This window comes from Rhodnius prolixus, unplaced genomic scaffold (assembly GCF_049639745.1).
Source record: "Rhodnius prolixus isolate KJV_2025 unplaced genomic scaffold, Rpr scaffold_3, whole genome shotgun sequence".
Lineage (NCBI taxonomy): Eukaryota > Metazoa > Arthropoda > Insecta > Hemiptera > Reduviidae > Rhodnius > Rhodnius prolixus.
This window is the reverse complement of record NW_027411603.1, coordinates 29,066,303-29,082,890: the sequence shown is the minus strand read 5'-3', so window position 1 is coordinate 29,082,890 and position 16,588 is coordinate 29,066,303. Positions and strand designations below refer to the sequence as shown.

The 16,588-nt window shown below is 33.4% G+C and overlaps 2 protein-coding genes across 3 annotated transcripts in view; one reads left to right on the top strand and one right to left on the bottom strand.

The window, feature by feature from the left end:
* The window catches only part of lin-52 (DREAM core complex component lin-52), a 450,123-nt gene that overhangs the window by 168,798 nt on the left and 264,737 nt on the right, over positions 1-16,588 (bottom strand). The gene's annotated exons all lie outside the window — the stretch shown is intronic.
* On the top strand, positions 8,481-15,106 carry LOC141452332 (uncharacterized). 2 transcript variants are annotated; one of them, XM_074124364.1, is made up of 2 exons: positions 8,481-8,673; positions 14,061-15,106. In XM_074124364.1, the coding sequence occupies exon 2, from the start codon at positions 14,061-14,063 to the stop codon at positions 14,640-14,642; it is 582 nt and encodes a 193-aa protein (XP_073980465.1). In that variant the 5' UTR covers positions 8,481-8,673; the 3' UTR covers positions 14,643-15,106. The 2 variants fall into 2 exon arrangements, with proteins under 2 accessions (XP_073980465.1, XP_073980464.1); XM_074124363.1 differs by lacking the exon at positions 8,481-8,673 and adding an exon at positions 13,283-13,544.

The window sequence follows — 16,588 nt, the reverse complement described above, 5'->3', positions numbered from 1 at the left end:
GTCTTAAGACACTTGGAGACCCCAAAATAGGACTCCGGGCCAACGAAGTGCCACGCAGAGCCTTCCCGGGCCAATAAATCTGCCGCTTCGTTTCCCTTATGTCCTGAATGACCAGGCACCCATCTAGAAATACTTTATTTTGGTCACTAATTTTCTTCAGGGTACCCAGACGGTCCCATACCAGCCTTAAATTGACCTGAACCGTTAGCTCGCAGAGCCGCCTGGCTGTCCGAGAAAATCACGATCTTAGAATTAGTTATTCGTCGTCCGACAATCTCGGCAGATACTGTACGATATTGTAAGTCTTTCTAGATAATATTGAAGCGGTAAGATATTTAGCAAAGATACCAAACTTTTGAAGAAAATTTATCAATTTTGTATCTTTACCCAATTGGAGAATAAAAATTTAATGGAAGATTCTATTAAGTCTAGCTTCTGGGAACTATTGAATATGAGAACTTAATTAAGAGGTAGGGATAGATCCAGTTGGAGAAGAGAGTGAGAGAAGTTCTTCTAGGAGGGAAAGTAAGCACGGTGTTGTCGCCGCTGGAGACTACTATATAGGAAGCTGCGGTTACTATCTCCAGAACACTGTAGTGCATCGTACTGACAGCAGCTCCGCCATGAAGCCAACAATCTTCTTCTTTATGATATCAGCTGTAAGAACCAAATTCTTAATTGTTATTTCTTCAGATTACTTGAATTAGTAATAGATTACTTGTAAATGTAGATGCAAAGTTTATTATATCATATGTTCAAAATACATAGGGCGCAATGAACTGCAGAGACCTTCTAATAAACATAGAGGCAATCTCAGTTTTAGATTTACAAAGTGAAGTTGCAATGTGCATCGGAATGTGTACCGAAGCTATTTTGACCAATTTTTCCATACTTTTTCAGTAATTTCGGCTAGTAATAGGATAGCAAATAGTTAATGGCATGGGTTTCAAACTATATTTACAAACCTATTACACATTTCTTAAATGAATTTTTTGTGACCATATTTTCGTGTACTTTTAAAACTATGGTCTTCTAAAATTTCGAGCCAAAGTACGAGGGTCGTTTGAAAAGTCCGTGCAAAAATAAAAACTACTTAATTTTTTGGGGTAAACCTTTTTTATTTTTCAACATAGTCTCCTTTTAGGCTTATACACTTCGTCCAACGCTGCTCTAGTTTGTTGATCCCTTCCGAATAATAGGATTTGTCCAAGTCTGAAAAATAGCCATTCGTTTCTGCAATCACCTCCTCGTTTGAATAAAATCTTTTTCCCGCCAGCCATTTCTTCATATTGGGGAACAAATAGTAGTCCGAGGGAGCCAAGTCTGGATAATAGGGGGGATGTGAAACGAGTTGGAACCCTATTTCCATTAATTTTGCGACCACAACAGCTGAGGTGTGAACTGGTGCGTTGTCGTGATGGAAAAGGACTTTTTTGTGGGCCAATCGTGGGCGTTTTTCTTGCAGCTCGGTTTTCAAACGGTCCAATAACGATGAATAATATGCACCTGTAATAGTTTTACCCTTTTCCACATAGTCGATGAAGATTATTCCTTGCGAATCCCAAAAGACAGTCGCCATAATCTTTCCGGCCGAAGGAACGGTCTTCGCCTTTTTTGGCGCAGATTCCCCCTTGGTAACCCATTGTTTAGATTGTTCTTTGGTCTCAGGAGTGTAGTGATGTATCCATGTTTCATCTACAGTGATGAAACGACGCTTAAAGTCCTGCGGATTCTTCTGGAACAGCTGTAAACCGTCCTTGCAACACTTCACACGATTTCGTTTTTGGTCAAGCGTGAGCAATCGCGGCACCCATCTTGCGGATAGCTTTGTCATGTCCAAATGTTGATACAAAATATTATGTACCCGTTCATTCGAGATGCCCACAGCACTAGCAATCTCATGCACCTTCACTCTTCTGTCATCCATCACCATATCATGGATTTTATCAATGATTTCTGGAGTAGTAACCTCAACAGGGCGTCCAGAACGTTCAGCGACACTTGTGCCCATATGGCCACTCCGAAAATTTTGAACCACTTATAAACTGTTCTAATCGAAGGTGCAGAGACACCATAATGTTTATCAAGCTTCTCTTTAGTCTCCTGAGGCGTTTTGCCTTTCATAAAGTAGTGTTTAATCAACACACGAAATTCTTTTTCGTCCATTTTTTGAAAATCACTGGACTTCCTCGATTCAAACGAATGCCAAACCCAAAGTAATAGACCGATCTGGCTGAAACTTGGTGTGTGTTCTTCCAAGAGATGCTACTAACTAAACATAACCTCGATACGCGCCAGTGGTGCTATCTCTTTGACTTTGCACGGACTTTTCAAACGACCCTCGTAAGAAACCCATTCATTTACCCTTTCATTCTTAAAGTGCATTGTGTTTCTGTACTGGAATAATGAAGCCCCACATTTAGTCTCACTTTTATAAAATGATACCACTAATTTTTGAAAAAATATGTTCTGTATATTACTTACACTTAAAATTATATTTATATTTAGATTTACACTTGAATTAAAATATATTTCATAGAAAAAAAATATACATCAAAGTTTGGTGTTTTTTAACATAGCATAGGTTCATGTTTTGCCGATCAATCTTCATATTAAAATAAATGCGTAAGAAATATTGCTCTTCAAAACACTCAATTTGTGACAAAATCAAGTTAAGCGTGCTTAAATTGAAACTCATAATAAAATAATATGATATAAAACTTAACTCCATTTGTGTAGGAGGTTTCATAAAAAAAAAATGAATTAGAAAAAAATAAATATACAACTCTCGAAATCTGAATTTAAACATAGCAACTTGGGAAGATTTATTTTTCTATCTATATCAGCCCCTACTCATTCTGTCCTTTTTTTCGGCCAATCCTTGGACTTTCTCATGCAGCCCAATGTAGGAGCTGCTCTTATCCTTACTATATTGTTAAGAGGCACTTAGTATTGTTGCAATACTGATCTTTATTTTTTGCTTTTTCATGAACATGCAAAAATAAAAAGTTTGTAGCATATAATTTCTGGTGTTCTTGTTCAATTTAGAACGATTGTCTTTACATTTTTTGCTAGGACAATGCGGTGAAGGGCACTTCTTGGTCAGGAAGATTTGATAGGCTTCTCTCTAAAGTAGTTTTACAGAAAAATGTATGACCTTGTGTCTAAATCTTACAAAGAAGGTATAATTGTGTTGCCGGATTTCTAAGTTGGATGATAATTCCGTAAGGATAATACCACTTTACATTCTTCTGAGAATTTTTTTTTGCTTTTAACGATTCTTCACAACGTTGCGCAAACATTACACACATTTAGGTCAATAACTTTTGTTTAAACAATTTGTTTGTAGGAAAATTGGTTTTAGTGGATTTTGAGGATAGATAGTGGAAGGTTTCCTTTTTACTTTCTTTAGGTAATATGTACTGATACATAATTGATGAGCTTGTTTTGTGTTATATACAGATCGGAACATCCTCTCGTTGAAATAAAGGGGGAAAAAAATTCTAAACAAAGAATTGATAAATATCTAAACTCTTTCACACAGACACACATCTTACATTCATCATCAAAACATCTTACATAGTCTATTTCTACCATTATAATTCTAATCGGTAAATTTTCTTCACTGTAGGAGTCTCCACTACACAAATAGTTTGCAAAGTAGCTACGATTCTCCAAGCGTAAACTGTCCTTTCATTTCCGTGACTGCGGTGATATCACCAATATATGGCAAAGACTAGTTTTTCGAACAGGGTTTCAAACTTTAATGGAAAAGTTAACAGGCTATTGAATAGCTAAACTCCGGCCGTTTGGAGAATCTTAGGACTTAAACGTTCCCAGCCTTCTTTGGTCCTTAGAGGTTTTTGGACTGGATGTAGCTGATCCTCTACTACCCTTTCATGTGGCCAACGTCGTAATAAACTTAGAGACCCCGCACAGATTTAGAAGTTGCACAGAGTTGGAATAGGAAGAACCGCTTATATCCTGTTTACTTGCGCTGCAATTTAGTTTACGTTATTTGGTAATTTGAATGCAAACGAGGATGATAAAGCAAAAGCGATTGTGGGAAAATCCTTGGACTTATTAAAAAGGGAGGTTTCGTTTCCTGGACCTTCAGGATTAGTAATCTTTTCGGGTGCGCTGCGTGGAAATAGAACTCAGCCCATGTAAGAATCAAAAATTATCTACACCACCATTTTTATCGTACATATAAAGTAACAACAAATTATTTCACAACTTACTTTGTACTCAAATTATAAAATTCAAGAAAATTAGAAATGTGAACTGCGGTAAGAAAAAAATCATGTAAGGTTTATTTCAGTTTCTCTTAATGATGCTGCTCAAATTCTTGAAGCAACTCCAAATACCAAGTATGAAAAATATCGGTCAAGCGGAATGTAAGCCACAATATTAGTTACTCAGCTGATGTATAAAAAGTTCACCTCTAGAAAGATGTACGGTACGACACCACAATATTTCTTTGAGCAAAAAAAAGTAATAATAAAATAAAAGGAATGTCTTATTTTTCAAGTGGGCTTTACCTCCAATTACCGAACAGGTGTCGTGGATGGAGGCGGCTAGCAAACATACTTTATTCCAAAGTTCTCATGTTAAACATTAAATAAAATCCAAGTTCTAGAGCGGGAATTAAAACCTTGTTCCACAATACATATTAGCTTTGCGGGCCTCATCTCTGATCACTCATCTATTGTGACGTCTTAAATCCTTGGACCATATCTACTTTTCAATAAAAGTGTTACAATTAACCATTAAACGTTTTGAAAGAGACGTGCAGCATGAGCGCTTATCTAAGAATTCTCTTTTAAACCTTTCAGTTATTGTTGGTTATTTTATAAAATTAAATAGCACCACTTGCGAAATTAAAAGCTGTTAACAACATGCTCATGTGTGGCAGCACCAGCATTCTAAATTATTAATAGTGTGAAATAGTTAAGGGGAAATCGGTAATCAAGTATTTTTTTTTCTTCATAGACTTTTTTTTTCAAACTACTTGCATCTCTATGATACAGTGAAAGGTATAATCTGTAAATTGGAGTGCTATTTTCGGCACAATTTTGCGGCTCAGAGAGTTTCCATTATCTTAAATTGTTCTCCACGTACATTAATTTAACGCGGTTATTATAGGCACTTTTTGTTTTTGTATTGTCTTTTATAAGACCATAAAGTTTTTTTTTTTATATATCGTTGTATATATCTCCAAAAAGTAAATACATGTGTTTAAAATATGTTTACGGGCAGAGGAGTGTACCACCAAAATCCTGCACTTTGTTTTTCGCATTTAATTAGTTTCCTAGATAGCAGAAATGCATTATTATTTCATTGAATATGTTATCCTGAGACTTGTTCTGATTAACGATAACCTCATTTAATTATTTATTTATTTTGCAAATGAAAATACATCTTCAATTTTTTAAAGTTTTGACTTACCATCTTAGGAAATTTTTATAAATACAATCTAAAAGAGAATTATTTATAGCAATAAATTTGAATTACTAAAATAATCAAATAAAGTTTTTATATTTAAAATAATAATAGAGAGTCTTCTCTTTTGAAAGTTTCTATGAAAATGACGTAGTGAAATATTGAAAACTAGTAATTTAAACATTAAAATAATAATAATGTTACATAAATTATTAAAAAAGGAAAGTATAATAATAACATCTTTTTTATTATCATAAATACAAAAAAAACAAGTAATTATATTAGCACGTGCAAAAATAAATAAAAGCAACATAAGTTCCTAAATTTTGTGGAATTCTCGCCAGTTATTTTTGGAAAACGTATTCAATGAATGTGTGAGAAATAACTGGCATTAAAGAAACGTCTTTGAGTTTGACGCTCGAATTTTGGTTATTATGTTAGGCATTGGGTTTGAATCTTTGCTTGCCTCTAACTATCGGACTGTAGAAAATTATCCCTCATTTTAAAGTGGTTTGTTTTACTAATCAGTTGACACCTGCAACATTAATTTAGACGCCAGATATTTGTTTTTGTTTTGCTTCACTATTTTCTTTTTTCTGAAAGTTATATTTTATTTTGTCACCTACTTCGTCCATTTGATATCATCATATCTATCATTACTGTTTTTGACTGCAAGCAATTAACGCAATTTTTTTTTTTATTAACCCATGACCGTGGCAATAATTAATATTATTATTTAATTTAAAACGGGCTAACATCTACGATCATTGGCGACCGGAGACTTTTTCAGTGAACTGCCAGCCTTCGGACTGTGTTCTCTAATTACAGATTACGCTGTCCGACGTTGATATGTGAGCTGAAAGAAGCTCCTAAGGAAAGTAAGTCTAAGGGCCACTTAGATTCGAACCTGAGATTTTCCCGTGAGAATCAAGTAAGCTAATTACTGAGCTAATCTCTTTTTTTCTCTAATTATTTTTGTTGTGATTAATCAGTTTCTCTTATAAAGGTTTATTGGAAGGTAATGCTGTAAAATGCCGGTGGACCGGTCTTTCAGGGCGTTACGAATATGTCCGTGTTGAATTTAGTGGGTCTAAGTTACTATGTTCTGATTGGGTTTTTACCTTTTTTTGAGTTTATCAAAATTCTCACACCATTTAATATAGTTAGATACTGCCGCTGTATAAGCCTTGCAGAGAATCGTACTTCTTAAAGCTTTCTTAAGAACTTTGTGATAAAGGTAGTTAAGGTGGCATCCTCGAAGAGAATCCTTAATCTCGTCTGGTCTGGCTATCTCTCGCAAGGTACTATACCTCTTCCATTTAAATTCCAAGTTTTTAACTCCATCTGTCGTTCAGTGGTATGCTATGCTGCCCAGGTCTGGGGATTTCAAAGGTATGATGTTGTAGAGAGTCTCCAAAGATTTTTTATTAAAAAATTATTTGCACTTCCCTCATCTTCGCCTAATTATATGCTTTACATTGAGACCGCTGTGGACCTGTTGGAGGTATTTACTTTGAAACTCCATTTTAAATATATTTTAAAAGTCTTAGATCTCCCCCAGTGCCGCTTACCGAGAATCTTAGCGTTGGAGATTATCAATAAAAAGATTTTCTGGATTCGACATTGGATAGACTTGGCTCAGAAGTATTCCTGCGATTTTGTGGCCTCTGTGGAAAATATACCTGCGTGGAAGGATCAATTAGCCTCCCTGTTGATTAAGATGAAAGCAGCTCATCGTCGGGGGTTCCTGGACCGCGTCTCTCTTTCGTCCCGCTTCCTTTTATGCAGAGAACTTGACCACTCATTTAGCCTTTGTCACTTGAATGAGGATAATTCCCTGGGTCTAACTCTAACTGAACTCCGCTGGATCTTTAAGTTAAGATGTGAGCTTGTCTACCTGAATCATACGCCATGGCTGCCTAGGGAGATTGAACTTTGTTCTCTGTGTAATTCAAGGTGCATTGAGGACGTGGTTCACTTTCTTGGTGACTGCTCAATTCTTTCTGAGATCCGGAGACTCTATCTCGGACGTTTAGTACTTACGAGGGAACAATTGATTTCTTTCCTAAATGGAACGCGAAATTGTCAACCTCTTGTTAAATATGCTCGCCATGCCTGGTCTTATCGTTATCAGTTGGTTCAGGAGTTTAATTATTAATTTATAATTCTTTTATATATTGGTTATTTTGTTTTATTTTTATTTCTAGGTTGGTTATATTTTTTGTTTATTATTACTATTATTATTTTTTGGTTTATTTGTTTTTCTTTTCTCTTTGTATTATAGTAACATCGACTCCGGCTGACGGATTCTCTAAGCCGTACAATATTTTCATTTTATAATTTGTAAATATTTCATATGTAAAATAAATATTATTATTATTATTATTATTATTATTATTAATATCTTCAACTTTTCTTTCAATAATTTTGATTTAAGGTGTAACTTTCTTTTTCTTTACTACTGACATAGAACATACATCTTTCTCTTTTATTGCCTCACCTTCTGATAGTAAAGTAACATCGCTCGAAATTGTTTTATATTAATTGATTATATTTATTTTGAAGTTTTGAATAACTAACCTTTAACATGCTATAGCTTAGCAACATTCCTTCTAATCGTACTTCTAACATTTGCGGGAGTCTCTTAAGTACTTAAGTAATTATTACAAAAGATAGGAAATGGGAAAAATGGTAGTGGCTGATATACTCGTATCATTCAGGTCCTTGAATACCAGTATTATCAACTGCATCACGCAAATACATACGTATGTAGTTCGAAATAAAGCTCAATTCAGACAAAACAAGAAAGCATTCAAATCAGACAAAAAGTTAAAACATGGTTTAACTGTGTATAATTTCTTCCGTTCATAAACTAGTAAAATATATATATATATTTTTTTTTGTATTATTAAACAAAAAATTATTTAAACTGCCATTAAATTAAGACAATTTTGTCTCAATAGTAGTCCCTATTGTAACTAATAAAGCTCACATGATTTTAAATAATTTACATAAATAAATAATTCCTATCTGATAAACATATGCGAGAAGTTTATATTGCTATAACCACTTACTGGGATAAAAATTATAATTTTCCAGTGATCTGTAAGCTGTTTGATTTAATTTCTTATGAAGAGAACAGAATTTCTTGAGGCACCTCCTTAGTTTTAACTGCAGCTAACTTGTTGAACAAGTGAATATAAAGTTTTTTCAATATTTCGTGAAATTTGTGTAAGTAAAAATTAAGTTTTTTTTTACTTTCGATTTGTTGCAAAAAGTTAAACACCAAGTAACCAAGTATCAATAACCTGATGACAATTGCAGTCATATAGTTTTGTTCGATCTTAAAAATTTAACATATCCTTAACAAATCTTACTTCCTTGTTGCATATTCTTCTTCTTCTTCTTGCATACTCTCATTGCCATATCTAAAGATAATGTACCATCTTTTTTTTTAAATCCAAATTACTTTTTTTCTTGGATAATTTAACCTCTTTTTGCGATATATTTTATTTGCTTATCAAGAACATTAAAAATGGAGTAAACGTTGAAGTCATATTTTTATTTTGCTCAACACTAACTGAAAGCATGCTTTCAGTTGACAGGTTCATCACACCCTATAAGCGTTTATGCATAAGCTGTGACCTATAGGATGTTCACTGCGCCCGCTGCTACATTCCATCCAATCTATTCATAACTAATTCTTCTAGCTTCATAAGAATAGTAACCAGCAGAGGACAGTCATCCAAAAAATCGTACAGATTCTCAACAACAATTATAACTGCAAAGAAAATAACTTCTATTATGCGGAATTCTTCCACCTAGGGTTGGAATTTCAAATACGAGAAGTATCACACTTCTCTCTTATTTTATTAAAAACAGAAAATCTTTAAATTTCAGTACATCCAATAAACATGCTGTTGTGTAAGCAGAATACTTTGAGATTAAGACTTAACAGGAACTGGTCAGAAGTAAAAGCTTCCTAAAGGTTTCTTCAAGATTGTCAATAAGGGATTGTCTAGATCTCAATAAGAGACGGGAGTTCTTGGAGAAGATTGTTCTAAGAAGAAATATTTTCTGGGGATAAAAAAACATTCCTTATAACAGATGAAACCATTTAGTATACTGAAGTGACGTTATTGAAGCAGTGCTAAAAATTGCAATACAGCATATTATTGGAAATCTTTTATTTTTTGGAACATTTTCGGGGATTTCAACCTCTAAAACTCTCCTCTAGGTGTGCCTGTAGGTAAATACTATATTTACACAGATTAAGGAAAATCCTTGGAGTACTAACGGGAAAAGAAAAAATCGCCATCAGTAAAGGCGCAATTAAGGATGTAAAGGATGATTTCGGCAGAAGATTTACGCAAGAATTGATAACAGTAGAATATCGGAAAAACAAGTTCGAGCATTCATGCATTAAAAATATTTTATTTCAAGGAATTTGGCAGTATACAATACTTGCATCTCGTAAAAAGTGGAAGTAACATTGTTGGTATTTTAACTGAACGCTCATTGTAACAAGAGAAAGAGGTAATAGCAGATATTCTAAGAGATTATTTACCTCTTATCATTATTCAAAATGATCTCTGAAGCAATTAGCTGTGTAATTACATCCTGAAAATTAATCAGGAAAGGAAATACAAAGCAGGAACACGCCCATTAAATTGTAATAAGATTTATTGCCAGATAACGCCAGAAAGAATGCGTTAAAAAAGGCTATTGTTTTAATAGAAAGTAAATCAGATCATTTGTTTTTACGCATTGTTAAACATTCTCACGGTTCATTATGTAATATCTTTTTTGCACGACCTTGAAGATACTTAAGGGTTTGACATTAACTTGAACTTTCACTTTCATTTTGGAAAAAGCGCCATGTGTTCCGGTTATTAAATATTAAATAGACGTTTGGACGTTGATTAATTAATTATTCTCCCTCCTTCTCTCTCTCTTTAAGACTTAAATTCGACAAAATTTTAAGACTTTTAGCTTCATCTGAAGAATCCGAACAATAAAAAGAATCTATATAATGTACTGCACTTTCTCACCACCTGGGACAATATTTTTCTGAAGAAAGTCCTGAACATTGTCAACAAGTTTCCCCTATTCGGCGCGGTTTTTTCTTCTGAGGTACAATCTTCTCAAACCGATCCGACAAAGGTCTTTCTTCACTTCATTCTTGCTGCTTCTTCTTTTGTTTGATTCTTGCTCTATGGTAGCTTCTTGGCAGCCATTACTTAGGTATCCTATTTATTTGATCCAACCATCTCAATTTCCTTTCTTTATTCTGGCGATTATTTCCCGTTCCCCAAATATCAATTAGTGCTTCTGAGTCATCGAGATTATCACGTTTTTACCTCGTTGATTTCTAGTTCCTGAAAAGTCCCTTCAAAAGCTCTTTCGCCCTAACAATAAACTTAGGCCAACAATTATTCGCTTAGACCAAAGCTGAGAGAAAGTGTCTTCTCAAAAATGGTGCAGCTGTGATTTTATGCTTACGCACGTAGCTACATAAACTGTCAATTATTCAGAAAATCAATAAAACGAAAATTGACATTACTTAGCTTGTATCACTTAAAAACGCCTACAAATTTTACTTAACCATCTGTTTTATTGGAAACATTTTTGTCAAATATTAATTTTAGAGGTCTCATATAGAATCTGTAAAGTTAAGTTTACTTTGAACTGCTTTATTTTTAATATGGTTAAAAACTCACCGGTGGCCTTATCATTTCGTGACCTCCACTTCAAAAAATAATTAGGCAGTTTGCAATATGAGATGGCTTATCAATTGCCTAAGAATGATATCAAATAGAAAAATACATTGATTTTAATTATTGCATTATAGAACTACATTTTTTCTGTAGCTAGAAGTTGAAGCTAAGTACCCAAATAAAGAAGAGAATATAAACAATTAGTAAACAAGCCATATAAAATTGGCGTTGAAAAATTATTGAGAATAAAATAAAAAACTCTTTAAAACAATATAAAAGTATATATAATCTACAGAAATATAGAAAACTGATAAATTCTGAACTATACCTACATACTATAAATAAATAAATAAAAAAAACAATATATAAATATAGAGTATAACAAAGAAAGGGTAAATATTTTAAATAAAGCTTAGAAAACATATCGTTGCCTATCGACAAAATTTTGAACCACCACATTTAAATTTGAAGGAGGTTTGTAAACTTCCAATTATAATTTGTACAAATGCATTGGGTATGTTAGACTGTAATTTTCTGAAGAATTAACTGAAGTTTCAGAAAAAAAACCTAGCTACCAGCTTTCAAGTAATTGAAGAAGCGAAATACCCAAAAAATACCCAAATATCATCCCGATAAAAGAGGACGAAGCAAATTTCAAATATTTTCGAGAATCCCAATCTAAACATAACGAATTCCCGTTAGGAGAATGATGAATTGGTAAAAGGTAAATTGTGGACTGGTTTGAAAAGCTGAACGAACAATAGTCTCCAGAAAGTTATAGTTTAAACTATAAAAACACACTAGCTGCTCTTCTTTATACCATATATAATACATTGTGTATCCTCCTTTATTTCACATTTGAGCCTCTAATCCTTCACTCGATGAGAAATCACATGTGTGAACACAATGAAAGTGAAAACATGATCCGAGGAAGAAAGTTGGTAATTTCAGATGGCAGGCGTGTAATATTTATATACTCGTACAACTAATTTGGAGATCAGTAACCCTCATATTCAAATAAGTGTAAAAAAAGTCTTTGATATTGATCACATTCGACTTTCACTACAGTTCTTGTATTTCATTTTATTGACGTTTTCCAGTAATGACGAAAATTGGTTGACAAATTGGCTTCCAACATAGAAATTGATTTAATTAAAAAATAATAATAATTTTGTGGTATGTGTTGTATAGGATTTTGGCTTAAGATTTAGTGCTTAGGTCAACTATTTTATCAGTGCCTCAGTCTTCTCGCCCTAGGTCGCATATAAGTGAAAATTCACATCTCTAAGAACTCTCCTTGTCACTTTGTCATGTAAATACCTTAAAATGTTTGTTTTTAATAAAACCAAGATGGCTGAGCGAAGAGAGGAAAGCAACTCTATAGCTGCAAAGTTTATTGAGGAAATTATAGTCAAATATGAATGTTTGCTGTCTGCTTCTAGTTCACGATAAATGTTAGTAGTTGCACTTTTGTTGGGTTTACACGAAAAAATCAAACAAGTCCTTTGGAATATAGTTATTATTTAAGAAATTCATTGCGAAGCATTTTTATAAATCATTCATTAAGTGCTCTTCCGGCAGAAGTATATTAAATTCACACACATTTTATATATATTATATATGAAACTATACATATACAGAAACAATTGGTAGATGGACGTTAAGCATTGCCTAAAAAAAATGAGTAATTACTTTACTATATTCATAGAAACAGGCGATGGAAATTAAATCTATATCTAACATTCCTTACAACCCTCGTACTTATGTTATTTTTTGAAATCTCCGAAAGATTAAAAAACAATAAATGAAAGAAAAACTATTCGAAAAAAACAAGTTTCATGTGATCTCCAAATATATTTCCGATAATTATTTAGCAAAATTGATAAGATCTTAGTTAAAAATACCTAAGATAAATTCTCTTATACTTCCGATTTGCCAAAGGTTAATTAAATAGGTTACAAACTGCTTTCCAGAAAAGCATTAGTGCGTTACGCATAATAAAATGTTAGATTAAAAATATAGTAGTATTTTTCCAACATGAAACAGTATCATTATTAATTACTTCCTCTTTAAACCCAACTATGTGGCTGGCCAATCAGTTGAAGTACGGAAACTAGATTAAAAGCTGTAGTTCGTTACAATATTTCTACTTGTAAACTGCATTACTTTTTTCTTTTCTAATCTCATATATCATGGAATATAATAATGGATTACTAGCCAAGTAATTATTATTGTTTATTGGTCACCTAGAAATTTGCGGATAGGGTGACAGGTGTTCAAGATAACCGCTTTTTGCAGTAGGGTGTAAATATTACGGGTCCAATCCCTGGGCCAGAATGCTGCTGCATAGCTCTAATGAAACTGCAGTTGCCGCATGTTTTACAGGTACAGGTCCATTGTCTGCTAACTGTTGCCTCAGTATTTCGATCCCTCATGGTTTTTTACGCATTACATATTACAATCCAGAATGAAGCGTTTCGATACTGATGGAGTTAAGTGCCAAGCAGAATTTGTTGAAATAGAATCAGCAAGAAAAAGAAATTCTGACAGCGCAATGCCACATTAGCAAACAAATTAATATTTGGAAAAATATTAATGAGTGGTAAAAGTGTCAGAATTATTACAAATTAGATAGCTTTATAGCAGGGTGGATTAGCGGTTCAAAATTTGAAATAGTGCATTGTGTTGGGTCTGGTATGTTCCCTGGTTTCACAAAGTCATCCTCCTTTCGATGCAAGGACTGCCTTGAAACTTTTTTTTGTTAAAAGACTTCAAGGTCTAGCAATAGTTAGTTTATGAATGTTCAGGGGAAATGGCTGTTAGCAGGACAAAATTAGGAAAAAAACATGTTTTATTAAATTTTGTTTATTGAATAAACTAAGACATAAATACGATTTGCAGATGGTGGTAGCAGCTAGCTGCAAGGAAGGAGACAAAGATAATAAAGCGATGGACAGTAAGGGTTCGACAGTATCCTCCCTGAAAGAATCAGAGAAAATAAACAAGAATGAGAAGAGAGCTCCACTTGTTATGACTGCAGTAGCTGGCGAACTGAAGTTTGCTCCAGACATGAAATACGGAGCAGAGTTCAAGTATAGGCCTGATATGAAGTATGCAGCACAACCAGACCTACTTGGGCAATCACAGTTTCTAGCGGCTGGTACACAAACAGTTAAACCTCAATATTTAATGTACTCACCGCCACCACAACCGCCACAAATGGTATTAATGTTGGCAGTGCCCCATCCATCGGGACAGTTTTTGATGTTGTTACCAGCTCAGAATCTGATCTATCCAATGTTCTACAGACCACCACCACCTCTGGCGCCGCTGGCACCTGTTCCTATTCCTTCATACCAGACACCTTCCTACCAACAAACGCAGCCAACATTATCTCAGGCCGCTGGGTTTGTAGCGCAACATCAGCTATCCTACTCCGGCCCATACAGATCTGACAAATATATTAGCAGTAAACAGAACTAACCGAATTTAATAAAGTAACTAATCCAGATCTGAATTGGATTGAAAAATTCGAACTTTAAGAGTTGTGGTAACCCTTGTTATATAGTTCAACATTTGTACAAATTTCTTTTTCTTTATTTGCTTGTAATTGTACACTCACTGAAGATACAGATCCGTTTAAAAATTATGGTGTTGCTTTCAAACCAGAACTGTATTCGAATGTTCGCTTATTATTACAAAAAAAAAGAGTAGTTACTATAATTTTTTTAAATAAATACATAATTATAATGGTTTTAAGAAAGAATTGGAATCTTCAGAAAGCTAAGGTGGAAATAAGACAAACATTTGCCGCAACTCTTTTTTCATGCCATTACGTTGAGATTGAGATGGAGCTTCCATTAAGCTGAGACAACCAAATGTATTTATTTCATGTTGTAAATATTTCTAGTTTTTGTTTTGTTAAATATATTATTTGATTTCTAAAACTGTATTTTATTTCTTGTAAATAACCTACATATCAATTTATCAAGCTTCCTTTTATATTCTTGAAATAATTAATTATTGTAGCAGCATTTAATCATTTACTAAAAAAAAATATTTGACAAAGTATGCAACCCAATCGAAATGAAAGTTTAAGTAAGCGAAAGTGATGCGTAGGTGAAAATGATAATTACTCTAAGCAGCAGCACCTTTGATCTCTAGTAGAGTTAGTGGACAACTAACTTTCGTCCGATATAAAAAAATAAAATAAAGATCCGCAATAGAACCACTTTTAAGACAATACGGATGTTGCACAAAGAAGGTTGTTTTAAATATAAACAATGTTAATGTTCTTGCTGCCAAATAGATAATTCCGTTGCTTTCACCTCATTTCCTGCATTTTTTTTAGCTTTATAGTTTCAATTTAGTTGCCGCATTTTCTATTTTGTATTAGGATCCAATCATATGAAAACTGAAATATGCACCCAGAATTAGCAGAATGTGCAATCCTACATCGTTCGAGCCTTTTGATTTTTTTCTCTCCAAGCAAGCGCTTCATGAAATACAAAACAAAAAAATATAATTCTGACTAAAAATTTCCAATTTTATTTTTACTTCCTCTTACTTAACTTAGTAAGAGAAGGTATGTTTTTAAACATTGGTTTGGGTGTGTGGGCATCCATCTTTACCATATCTAAAAAACGAAAAATTGCCCAAGTTCAAATTTTATATTTAACATCAGTATCACGGTAGCCGAGTGGTTAGAGACGTGGCCCCGCTATATGCATTGTAATACTGAGTTTGACTCTCGGTGTAGACATTAGACTTTATTTTATGGTTAATAAAAGAAATTTACAGTAAAGATATTTGCTAATTGCCTCCGTTGACATCTAATTGGTAGTTGGACGTATAGCTCGCTAGAAATACCAAGCATTGCTTTACTTTTACTTAGTATAGAGGTTTGCCACTTGTTTATTAAGTAGCTATTACGGCAGACAATTTTCTTTGAAGTTACTAAGTAACAATTCTTTTCAAACACATCTTTTATTGTATTCGATTGAAATAAATGTCTGTTTCCTAATGATTATTTTCAGCAATTATAGAATGAATTGTAATTATTGGAACATGTAACTTAAACTGGGTAAACTCGTAATAAATAAACTAAGTGATGGATCTTCCTAAGATGACGCTTACGTTTTTAATTGTATACTGTTGATGAAACCTTACATCCATTGAAATAAGAAGTTAGAAGGAAGCTTTACTCCAGAACTGTATTAACGTCAATTTTTCACAGAAATTATTTCAAATAAAAATTATAATCAATAAGGATAAAGGTTTGAAAAAAATCGTTGGAGACATTTTCGACAAAAATATCAATAAACTTAAAATCCTTTCAATAAAGTGGTATTGTATCAATATTAATTTTTATCTCTCAATGATCTATTCAGATCATTAAATTTTAATGTTAAATAATAAATTTGAAGGCT